This window comes from Saccoglossus kowalevskii, chromosome 4, assembly GCF_978046115.1.
Source record: "Saccoglossus kowalevskii chromosome 4, keSacKowa6.1, whole genome shotgun sequence".
Taxonomy (NCBI): Eukaryota; Metazoa; Hemichordata; class Enteropneusta; family Harrimaniidae; genus Saccoglossus; species Saccoglossus kowalevskii.
In genome coordinates, this window is record NC_140644.1 from 40,151,524 (window position 1) to 40,164,240 (window position 12,717).

At 36.2% G+C, this 12,717-nt stretch overlaps 1 protein-coding gene across 2 annotated transcripts in view; it reads left to right on the forward strand.

The window, feature by feature from the left end:
• LOC102809985 (uncharacterized) overlaps positions 1 to 12,717 on the forward strand; it is a 77,405-nt gene that overhangs the window by 36,984 nt on the left and 27,704 nt on the right. For both annotated transcript variants that reach the window (XM_085498120.1, XM_085498121.1), the window contains 6 exons: positions 5,074 to 5,147; positions 5,243 to 5,329; positions 11,039 to 11,139; positions 11,317 to 11,511; positions 11,789 to 12,008; positions 12,197 to 12,286. In XM_085498120.1, coding sequence (XP_085354246.1) covers positions 5,074 to 5,147; positions 5,243 to 5,329; positions 11,039 to 11,139; positions 11,317 to 11,511; positions 11,789 to 12,008; positions 12,197 to 12,286 — 767 coding nt within the window. The remainder of the gene's footprint in view (positions 1 to 5,073; positions 5,148 to 5,242; positions 5,330 to 11,038; positions 11,140 to 11,316; positions 11,512 to 11,788; positions 12,009 to 12,196; positions 12,287 to 12,717) is intronic.

Here is a 12,717-nt window from a genome sequence, read left to right on the forward strand (position 1 = left end):
CTCACCAAACTCTTTCACTCGCGCAATATAATTATGTTATTTCCCAAAGCACTTATATTTAATACATTGACGAAAAACACCGCAAGAAAAATGTAAATCAGGCTTGTAATTATACTAGTAACTCTACTCGAACGCAATGTTGATCACTGTAAAAGTGGATAAATTCGAACCGTCATCAAATTCAAAATTCAAGCGATCTCGTTGAATGTCAAAAATAAACTCGATGTTTAGAAATACAAAAACAACACCATATTAGAGTGCAAAAAAGTTAGCAGCAAAGAACGAGAAGTGCATGTGGGAAAGCGATGAGTGAACTCGAGGAAAATTATGCTGATGTGAGAACAAGCCATATACCCGCGGAGTACTCGCTAAAACATCGAGAAAATGTGCCATTTCAAAGGGCACCCTTACAAATAATGTCTGCGATTGTGTGAACATGATAACGTGCAAACAAGGAACAGAGCTCGTGGTCCACAATGAAACTTAGCGATGACGCAGTTAGATGTATACGGCTGTTGAAAACAGAGACTCCTTCAATCTCATATAAGCAGGTTCACGTGGATGTATCATTTTCAACTATTACCAACAACGCTATGATAACAAAGACATTGTAAAATTCTTTTGTTTTTATGTAGAAAAATACAGTAATTTTACCAAGTAAAATCATATTTATTAAAATTGTTGTTCATACATGAGTTGTCGAACACACTACATAGTTTGTAATTTCATCTAGCTCCTTTCAGTCACGATTCAAGACAAATAAAAGGCACAAATATAGATAATATAGCAAATTATTTTTTTCTGTAATATTCGTGTGTAATCAGTAATTATGAAAAAAAAGTATGGGTACATATGAAATAGATTTCGTTATGAATTATTCTTAATATCAATTTCTAAATTATTTTGTCAAAATCAGGTTTTTTTCAGGTTTTTTTCCCCAAAAACGAAAGAATTTCATAATGTCGGGAATGAGAAGTTTTTTTCTTATTATTATTTATTGGGAACGGAAAGTCTTTATCGTAGTGCTTCGCCTCGGTTGACAATGAGCTCTTCGGGTCGCTAAAACTGTATGTCCACCTCTGTTGGGGTGAACATTTGTATTATTATACTGAATACATCTTAGAACAGATATGGTGGCACTCAATTATGGCAATCTTCCAGCTCATCGTTAGAAAGATTTTCGGAGGCAAATTTAATCTTGAAGGATTGCAGGAAATTGACCCTTACCGATTCATATTTATGAATTAATCGGGATTCAGGTACCATAGTGTTTGTATCAGGAAAAAAAAAACGCTTTCGCGTGGGATTTTTCATGCAAACATTGTGAATGGTTCCCCGACAGTGATTCCTTTTTAACTTTCAATTTTTCTAAGACGCGGCAAACCCTGCTCATGACCGCAGACGTCGTCGAGATGCAGGTGCGATTCCTCTTAGCAACGCGTTCTATTTATTTCCAAAGCGTGTGGTCGGCGCCTTTGATTGCGTTTATTTTGTTCTTTTATTCACGTAACCTATCACTGGCAGCGTTTGTTTTGTCGCGTCTCACAACTTAATGTCCAAGCTGACTTTGTTTTGGCTTGTAAGTGAACTACGTACAGCTCATGAAAGTATTTCGCCCAGAGTTCGCAAAAAACGGAATACCCTGCAAAATTTGAATCCTTTATTTTATAACGAGACATTGGGCGCAAAAATAAAAACAATAATTGTAGTTCAACAGGTTTATGTAACGTGTTAGTCCGCTTGCCAGCCGCCTAGCTAAAAAACGCGATCTCCAGTGATGTCGGCTTCGACAACTTTGGACAAGTAAGACGGGCGCTGGCCGACATTACATTTGCAAGTATTGTATTTGTTTGACAAATTGTACACTACGGTCATTCTATACCAATCGATCAGTCGTTTTTTTCACAGTCTTACTATTCCTGCAGATATTGTTCAATTGTTATAGGTGCCACGGATTTTAACATAACTACAACTTGACCCGTGTTAAACCCAAATCATGCGTGCATGACAACCGTCACGCTACACACGGTTACTCAACGAATACCGTACTCTACAGTAGACATTTTTCGCTCTCCACCAAAAATAGAATGGTTTTATTTCATATTAGTTGTGTCTGTGTCAGTGTCGTATTTGATTTCACATGTTTGGTTCGATCTTGTTTATGGTGGACATTATTACTACGCGTATGTATTATTACCAATTTTATATGGCCGTGTGATCCACCGTATTTTTTTCAACGGTCGTTCTATAAATTTCTGATTGTATATATTCTTATTTTAACATCATAAAAACAAAAATGATACACTTGTACATGAAAAAGTAGGCAATGAACTGTAAATACGGGCGGTTGCGCTGTCAGGCGAGCGAGCGAGCGATTGCGCGAGCGGATACTTCCGGATTTGCGCGGTCGAAAAAAAAGCGGAAATTGCGCGGTCGAATTGAACAAAGCGAGCGAAAAAAAAGCGATCGAAATCCGGAAGCGGGCGGGAGGTTGGGCGAAATGTGTACTGTATCCAGGCATGTCTGTGTCTATTCAATACACAATACATAACCACTTCCATGTCATTGCAATATTCAATACACAGTACATAACCACTTCCATGTCATTGCAATATTCAATGCACAGTACATAACCACTTCCATGTCATTGCAATATTCAATACACAGTGCATAACCACTTCCATGTCATTGCAGTATTCAATACACAGTACATAACCACTTCCATGTCATTGCAATATTCAATGCACAGTACATAACCACTTCCATGTCATTGCAATATTCAATACACAGTACATAACCACTTCCATGTCATTGCAATATTCAATACACTGTACATAACCACTTCCATGTCATTGCAATATTCAATACACTGTACATAACCACTTTCATGTCATTGCAATATTCAATACACTGTACATAACCACTTCCATGTCATTGCAATATTCAATACACTGTACATAACCACTTCCATGTCATTGCAATATTCAATACACTGTACATAACCACTTTCATGTCATTGCAATATTCAATACACAGTACATAACCACTTCCATGTCATTGCAATATTCAATACACTGTACATAACCACTTCCATGTCATTGCAATATTCAATACACTGTACATAACCACTTTCATGTCATTGCAATATTCAATACACTGTACATAACCACTTCCATGTCATTGCAATATTCAATACACTGTACATAACCACTTCCATGTCATTGCAATATTCAATACACTGTACATAACCACTTTCATGTCATTGCAATATTCAATACACAGTACATAACCACTTCCATGTCATTGCAATATTCAATACACAGTACATATTTTATATAAGCACTTCCATGTCATTGCAATATTCAATACACTGTACATAACCACTTCCATGTCATTGCAATATTCAATACACTGTACATAACCACTTCCATGTCATTGCAATATTCAATACACTGTACATAACCACTTCCATGTCATTGCAATATTCAATACACAGTACATAACCACCTCCATGTCATTGCAATATTCAATACAGTACATAACCACTTCCATGTCATTGCAATATTCAATACACAGTACATAACCACTTCCATGTCATTGCAATATTCAATACACAGTACATAACCACTTCCATGTCATTGCAATATTCAATACACAGTATATAACCACCTCCATGTCATTGCAATATTCAATACACAGTACATAACCACTTCCATGTCATTGCAATATTCAATACACAGTACATAACCACTTCCATGTCATTGCAATATTCAATACACAGTATATAACCACCTCCATGTCATTGCAATATTCAATACACAGTACATAACCACTTCCATGTCATTGCAATATTCAATACACAGTACATAACCACTTCCATGTCATTGCAATATTCAATACACAGTACATAACCACTTCCATGTCATTGCAATATTCAATACACAGTATATAACCACCTCCATGTCATTGCAATATTCAATACACAGTACATAACCACTTCCATGTCATTGCAATATTCAATACACAGTACATAACCACTTCCATGTCATTGCAATATTCAATACATTGTACATAACCACTTCCATGTCATTGCAATATTCAATACACTGTACATAACCACTTCCATGTCATTGCAATATTCATTACACAGTACATAACCACCTCCATGTCATTGCAATATTCAATACAGTACATAACCACTTCCATGTCATTGCAATATTCAATACACAGTACATAACCACTTCCATGTCATTGCAATATTCAATACACTGTACATAACCACTTCCATGTCATTGCAATATTCAATACACTGTACATAACCACTTCCATGTCATTGCAATATTCATTACACAGTACATAACCACCTCCATGTCATTGCAATATTCAATACAGTACATAACCACTTCCATGTCATTGCAATATTCAATACACAGTACATAACCACTTCCATGTCATTGCAATATTCAATACACTGTACATAACCACTTCCATGTCATTGCAATATTCATTACACAGTACATAACCACCTCCATGTCATTGCAATATTCAATACAGTACATAACCACTTCCATGTCATTGCAATATTCAATACACAGTACATAACCACTTCCATGTCATTGCAATATTCAATACACTGTACATAACCACTTCCATGTCATTGCAATATTCAATACACTGTACATAACCACTTCCATGTCATTGCAATATTCATTACACAGTACATAACCACCTCCATGTCATTGCAATATTCAATACAGTACATAACCACTTCCATGTCATTGCAATATTCAATACACAGTACATAACCACTTCCATGTCATTGCAATATTCAATACACTGTACATAACCACTTCCATGTCATTGCAATATTCAATACACAGTACATAACCACTTCCATGTCATTGCAATATTCAATACACTGTACATAACCACTTCCATGTCATTGCAATATTCAATACACAGTACATAACCACTTTCATGTCATTGCAATATTCAATACACAGTACATAACCACTTTCATGTCATTGCAATATTCAATGCTGACAATGGATTGTTTGTTTTTTTACTTTGTAGCGCTAGCTGACAAACTAAGATTAGAAAAATTAAACTTGGAACAGAAATTGGTTGATCAAGAACAAAATAACCTGGTATGTATCTCATCATTCATAGCAGTGGGGGTGCTCTTTGATGCATGTGTAAGCTCAATGTATTAGCTCAATGTGTTATATTTAAATATTTATAGTGTTTACACAATGAAGTTTTAGCGCTGCAACTTACAACTGATGAGAAGATAACACAGATTAGAGAAACATTAGAAGACAAGCTTAAGGTAAAAAAGTTTAATTATTAGTCCCCGTTCGGACGCTGTCCGAAAACGGGGACTTGTGTTTTGACCCTTGTGCGTGAATGTGTGCGTCCGGACCTGTATCTTAGAAATGTCTGGACCAATCATAATCAAACTTTACACATACATCATACATGATATTATATATGTGCACATCAATTTATTTCACAATCTGATTCAAGATGGCCGGATGGCGGTCATTTTTGTGCTAAAAAATCATCAAAATCAAGCAGTTTACAGATGGATTTTGTTCAAGCTTAATATATACATTAGACATTATGGGATCTTGATGCAAATAATTTTGTTTTTCATTCAAAATGGCCTACTGGCGGCCATTTTGTTTTAATGAATGGGCTTCTAGACCCATATCTCTGACTTGTTTTGACTGATTATGTTCAAATATTAAATATTCATTATACATCATGTCATAGATAGACAGATATATTGGTTTGACGATCCTATTCAAAATGGCCAAATGGTGGCTATTTTTGTGCTAAATAATCATCAAATATCATGCATTTCTGGATGGATTTTGTTCAAATTTGGTACATACATTAGACATTATGGGTTCCGGACGCATGTCATTTTATTTTTTAGATCAGATTCAAAATGGCTGACTGGCAGCCATTTTTAGTCCCCGTTTGGACGTAGTTCGAAAACGGGGACTTATGGTTTGCCCTGTGTGCGTCCGTGATCACCTGTATCTTGAACCAATTAAGTTCAAACTTCACTCATACATCACACATTATATGGGACATATGCACATGCATTTTTTTCATGATCCGATTAACGATAGCCGATGGCGGGCATTTTAAGGCCGAAAATGCATCAAAATCGCACATTTTCACCATTCCGGACCCAGATCTCAGTTATGCATGGACGGATTTTGTTCAGATTTGGTACATACATTAAACATAATAGGACCTTGATGCACGTCATTTTTTTTTTTTTTTGAATCAGGTTTGAAATGGCCGACTGGCAGCCATTTTGTTTTAAAGAATTCAGTTCTGGATCCGTATCTGAGACATGCCTGGATTGATCAAGTTCAAACTGCACACACACAAGGTACATCATGTCACAAATATGTATGTGCATTTGTTTCATGATCTCATTAGCGATAGCCAAATGGCGGCCGCTTTAAGGCCGAAAATGCATTGAAATCGCACATTTTCACCATTCCGGACCCAGATCTCAGTTATGCATGGACGGATTTTGTTCAGATTTGGTACATACATTAAACATAATAGGACCTTGATGCACGTCATTTTTTTTTTTTTTTGAATCAGGTTTGAAATGGCCGACTGGCGGCCATTTTGTTTTAAAGAATTCAGTTCTGGATCCGTATCTGAGACATGCCTGGATTGATCAAGTTCAAACTTCACACACACAAGGTACATCATGTCACAAATATGTATGTGCATTTGTTTCATGATCTCATTAGCGATAGCCAAATGGCGGCCGATTTAAGGCCGAAAATGCATTGAAATCGCACATTTTCACCATTCCGAATCCGGATCTCAGTTATGCATGGACGGATTTTGTTCAGATTTAGTACATACATTAAACATAATAGGACCTTGATGCACATCATTTTTTTTCCCGGATCAAGTTCAAAATGGCCGACTGGCGGCCATTTTGTTTTAAAGAATTCAGTTCTGGATCCGTATCCGAGACGTGTCTGGATTGATCAAGTTCAAACTTCACACACACATGGTACATCATGTCACAAATAGATATGTGCATTTGTTTCATGATCCGCTTAACAATAGCTGAATGATTGCCATTTTAAAGCGAACCTAAATGCGGCCTTAATTTATAGTTGTGTATATTCTAAACTGTATTCGAAATAATATTGCAGTGGTTTAATTTTGTTTTAATTATAACTGTAGCTTGGATAGGCATTTGAAGTGCTTGCCATGGAGGCCATTCATGGAGGGAAATAATTAACGAACGAACATATTTAACATCCGGGTACTTTTCAAAGCTATGACGTTTTAGTATCTGATCGCATTCGTATACGTCATTGTACATAGCCGTTCATGCTGCTAAGCATTGTGTACTATTAATATAAACTCAACTTTTATATGCACAATGTGCTTTTTAAAACTTGGGTTAGAGCCTTGTGCGTTTGAAACACAGTATTCTGAGAGTGAAAGCCCAATTGCGTTAAAGTACCGTACTTCCCCGATCGTAAGCCCCTCCCGAGTATGAAGCCCATCCCTATGTTTTTACTTGGTATTTATTTATTGGTTTTTACTGGGCGTCGACGATATTCTTTAAAATATGCGTGTAAAAGGTGTGTTTCATTTCATAATAATCGTGATTGGCATGTTAGTTTGATTCATGCTTTTAGTTTTATGAGAAAACTCGCATTAATTTCAAGTTCAGAGTACATGGCGAACGTACACAACGTGATTCGCATCGTTTCTATTCTGTCATTTACTCAGGATAAACATCGATGTTGCAATTCTGGAGTAATCCATATTTCTTTGAGTAGTAGCCTTCGAAAAGCCAAAAATGTGATCCGTCAAGGCGTGTACCTGGTTATTGGGCATGGTTTACTTTGAGACTATCATGAAAGGCGTAGGGTGAACGATGAGACATGTTGGCGACCGAGAAAGGTGTTTAAATTCTTCCTCCACACTCAGTTTACCCACGGTTACTATTAACCGTCGTTTATATCTCGGAAATTGCGAATCGCCAGTTTTTAGGGGAAAAAATCATCTTTTTTTCGTTGCAATCAGTGCTACAGATCGCATTTTAACATTGCGGTAATTCACTTCCGCATTGTGCTAAAAAATCATCGTCAATAATCAGAACATTTCATCATTACGACACATCATTTTGATTGGTTAATGAAAGACATGACCTGTTATGTCAAAGGAAGTTGTTCCAGGTCAAATCGTGCTGAAAAACCTCCTGGTGGAAAATTGTTTTGCGTCGAGAGTTTGCGTACGATCGAAAACATGCCAAGATAATGGTAAAAACGAAGATAATGATAAATGCCTTCGTCCACTGTTTCCTCACAGACCCTACCCATTATTTCACCGTAAATTCAGACGGTATGTAAATCGTATTGTAATAAAATGTGTGTGTTTTTTATGAACATGTTTGTTTCTTCATTGTAAGTATCGTTCAAATCAATGACGCATTTTTTTTCAAAAATAAGTATTATTTTTCCGAGCCCGGCGTGGTGAACGAATATTTTTGTTTGGATGATTTTTCGTTGTTTGCAAGATGGTTACAGTGTTTAACCCCAAAACAAAATCATTTTTTCTGAGTTGGTCCTCGAGTACAAGCTCATCCCTTACTTTTCCTTTACGTGTTCATGCCCCCGGGCTTATGATCAGGGAAGTACGGTATACTGTGAAGATTCAGATCAGTCCAGTGTGAGTGATGAGAGTATATCGTTGACGATGCCCCTTTTTCGGATGAAAGTTTTATTTCAAATTACACGGAAGTCTGTGAACAATCTGCTTGGTGTTCCTGTGAGGCTTGTCCCATGATTTGACAGTGCAGCCCCGTGAATACATGGACGAAGATGTTTCCACCACCACCCTACGAACTCAAGATTGCATACTCCAGCATCCATACTTTGAATAATTTGCACGCCGCACAGTGCAGTACTGGAAACAGCATTTATTAGACAGTTAGACAAAAAACAAAACAAAATGCCTGTCTCGATCAATCGCACATCCATAATGTTTGTATGTTGATATGCTTGTAAATAACATTAACGTAAAAGTCGAAACAACCTAGACTAGAAGTCAATTCACCAGTCCAGCCAGCTATGGCTCCCTAAGTTGCTTATATTTAATCAGATACTATTTCGTCATCATGCTTTGTTACCTTACCTGTTTATACCACATGAGGGCGTTTTTTTATGGCAAGATGGCGCAAACGGAAGTCCTTCGCAGGTTTATGGTTTCTCATATTTAAATCATCATAACTCTGAAGATAATCATTTTTTTAATTTTTTTTTTCAAATTTATAATCAATATACATAACTTGATAATTACAAACACCAAAATAGGCTCTATTTAGTTCCCCTTTAAGGCCGAAAATGCATCAAAATCACGTATTTTCACAATTCCGGAACCGGATCTCAGTCATGCATGGATGGATTTTGTTCAGATTTAGTACAATGTGTTGTACATATGCAGGTGCATTTTGGCGATCTGATACAAATGTCAATCATTTAAATATTAAACAATCATCATAATCATATTCCTGACATGGTTATATTCCAGCTATATTACTATAAACAAAACTATACATCTTAAATTTGATAACTAACTGCGTCTGTGCCATGCATGGCTTGTTTATTATGTCTCCGAACTCGAAAGCAATTTTTTTAAATATATTAGCCTTATTATTATTTAACATTGATCAGTCAGTCAATGTGAAAAATTCACTTATTAAATCTCATCATGCAGTGATCAATCATTATTAAAATGTATACAACGAACCGCATAATTGGCCGGTATAACTGTAACAACAAACTGGCTACATTTTTAAAACAATCAGCGATGAAGTTAATGAGACAAACCATTTTACTCAAAGGAGTGGTAACTGTGATCTCATTTGTCCCGAACAAACCCGGAATGTGACACGTTCGTATAAAAACAAGATTTGGATGGTAACGGTTTGACAATTATCGTAATATACCAATTACTAAATCCTGTAATAAGCTGGAGCTGCCTGCCACCCTGGTCTGGGAACCCAGTCTGGCACCCATTTGAGTTCAGGGAATGGAAGTTTCTCTGAACATTCATTTATCGTGTACAGTCATCATTGTTGTGAATAGCATTTGTGGTGTAAAATAGTCCGGGGAATTTTGTTTTAACAAAATAAAGGTGTTTAGAGCGACCACCGTTGTCTTTAATCAGCTTCGAAAATTTCCTGTATCCTATATACTCTGCCGTTGAGCAAATGACACCAGCTGACACTAGATCATTCTTCAGTGCAACAGGATATCTGTTCGTTTAGCTCAAGTACTGTACAAAACGGTACTTTTTAGGGCCAACACATCCTCCAGAAAGAAATATACCGTGTTTTAACAAGTGTAACACTTTGATCTAGCTGTGGGTCCATTGCTCTTTTTGTGTCGGCTATTGGTCTTTCTGGTGGTTTTTTAGTTGGTGTCATCAAATTTGTTATTTTCAGACATTAAGATTTTTATCGACACAGAAGAGCTATGCCCCCTATTTGTTTATCATAACCAAAACATATCCATTTACAAAGCCTGTCGCCGACACTGGAACACGTTTCGATCTAACTAATTTCATGCAATTGTGATGTTTGTTGTAGGCTATTTGCTCTATTAGAAGCGGGAGTTTGATGGAAATCTCACCAAAAGAATTTACGTCACTATCGTAGATGCGCTTTTGATAGTGTAACATTGTATTAAAAGTGCATATCTAATATAAAAGAAAAAATGCATTTATTGTATACAGAATGATTAGAATGTGACTTTGGTTGTGAACTCGTCTTTCATTACAAGTAGAGTAATACAATAGTGTGAATGATATTGCACACTTTGTATGTCTCTAATTGTCATCCTTATAAAGCATATGTAGTTCATGTTGGATTATTTCTTTGGTTGCAGCATGTAAAAGCCAGTTTTATGATTAGACTTTCAAAATAAAGTATATGGAGTACATAAATTACAATGTGCTCATCATCTTTTTACAGCGTGCAATGCTACAAGAAGAAGAGATGAAGCGCGAGATTGAAGACAGTCAGCAAAAATTAAAGGAGTCTGTTAACATTAATACACAACTAAGCCAGGATAGGTATGTTCTAGTCAATATATACCATGTGTACCCGTGTCATCCCTGCGTGTACCCGTGTCATCCCTGCGTGTACCCGTGACATCCCTGTGTGTAAGCCCACATCATATCATTGTACTCGCATTGCTCTATATTATTTTTAACAGTTTATTTACTACATTTTTTTCATTTACTTTCTAGGGCTTCACTGGAAGAGAAAGTAAACAATCTACAAGTACGCATGTCTCAGCTGATATCAGACACTGACATTAAAGATTCACTTATCATGGGTTTAGAGAAACAAACTGAGAATCACAAAGAAGAGATTAAATTAGAACGGCAAAAATCACTGAAATATGAAGAGGATTCTACTCTTTTGAAAGAACAACTTGAAATGTAAGTTTTATCCAGTGATCAGTCATATTGTTAACCCTACCAGATCAAAATTTAGTGCAAATATTTTCACATTTTGTGAAATTTTATGATTTCAGTCCACACTGACTGTTCGGGATATTGCTTTTAGTTTCTGATCAAAAAAATTTGTTGATTCTTATCAACATTTTTCATGGGAAGAAGCAGACTGTAAAAGTTGTTTCTCTAATGTACGTTTAATTTAGTGTTCAGTTAGACTTAATTTGATCAGAATCTACTCTATTGATATAATTTTTACCAGCTGTGAACATACTATGACGAACAACTTGAAATCATTGTCTGAGAAGTATCAGTCAATGGAAGAGACGTTAGCAACGGTGGAAAATGATTACCGAAAGAAGATTGATCTGTTGAATTCAGAACTACATTCCAATCAAAAGACATCATTTCAATTGACGAATGAATGCGAGACGTTGAGAAGGAATAATATTAATCTGTTAGATCAACTGAATTATGAAAAGGTGAATATCAACATTCTTTGTGTGTAAATTGTCGAGGCTAGTAAAAACTACATATCTATATGCATGCTTTGGTCACAAATAAGTCAATGTCCGCACAGATCTCTAGTGTAGAATATTTTAACTCTTAGCTGGTCAAATTACTGGCTGGCAGGATAAATCTTTAATGTCTTCACTGATCTCTGTTTCAGGACAAAAAGGATTATTTACAATCAGATCTGAGTAAATTCAAAGAAGAGTCAAATAGAATTGAAGCAAGTCTAAAAGAACAACTTAAACAGGTGAGATATACTGACTCCTGAATTCTAAGTAGATCTAGCGCTTAACACTGGCACAGCAGTGGTAATTTTGAAATTACCTTGGACCACTAATATTCTGTCACGTATCCTTTGCTATTAACCATCTTGTGATATGCGGTTATGTCATGAAATGCTTATAAAAAAGGGAGGTAGATGTATACAGAGATGACTGCAATAAAGGTCAGAATACATAGAAAGGTTAGAATATAAGCTGCCTTCTTATTGGTCAATAGGTATGTGTGTAGTTGTTGGTTGACACTCAAAGATAAAACAATGGCATTATTCTCTGCTATACGTAATACAAAGGCCAGGAAAACTGGTGTATGCGAGGGGTGGAGTCATTTGCCAGTTTGCTCAACGGCTGGATTCGTTTGCTTATAATATAATAACGTACGTTCAAATGTGTTTACCTT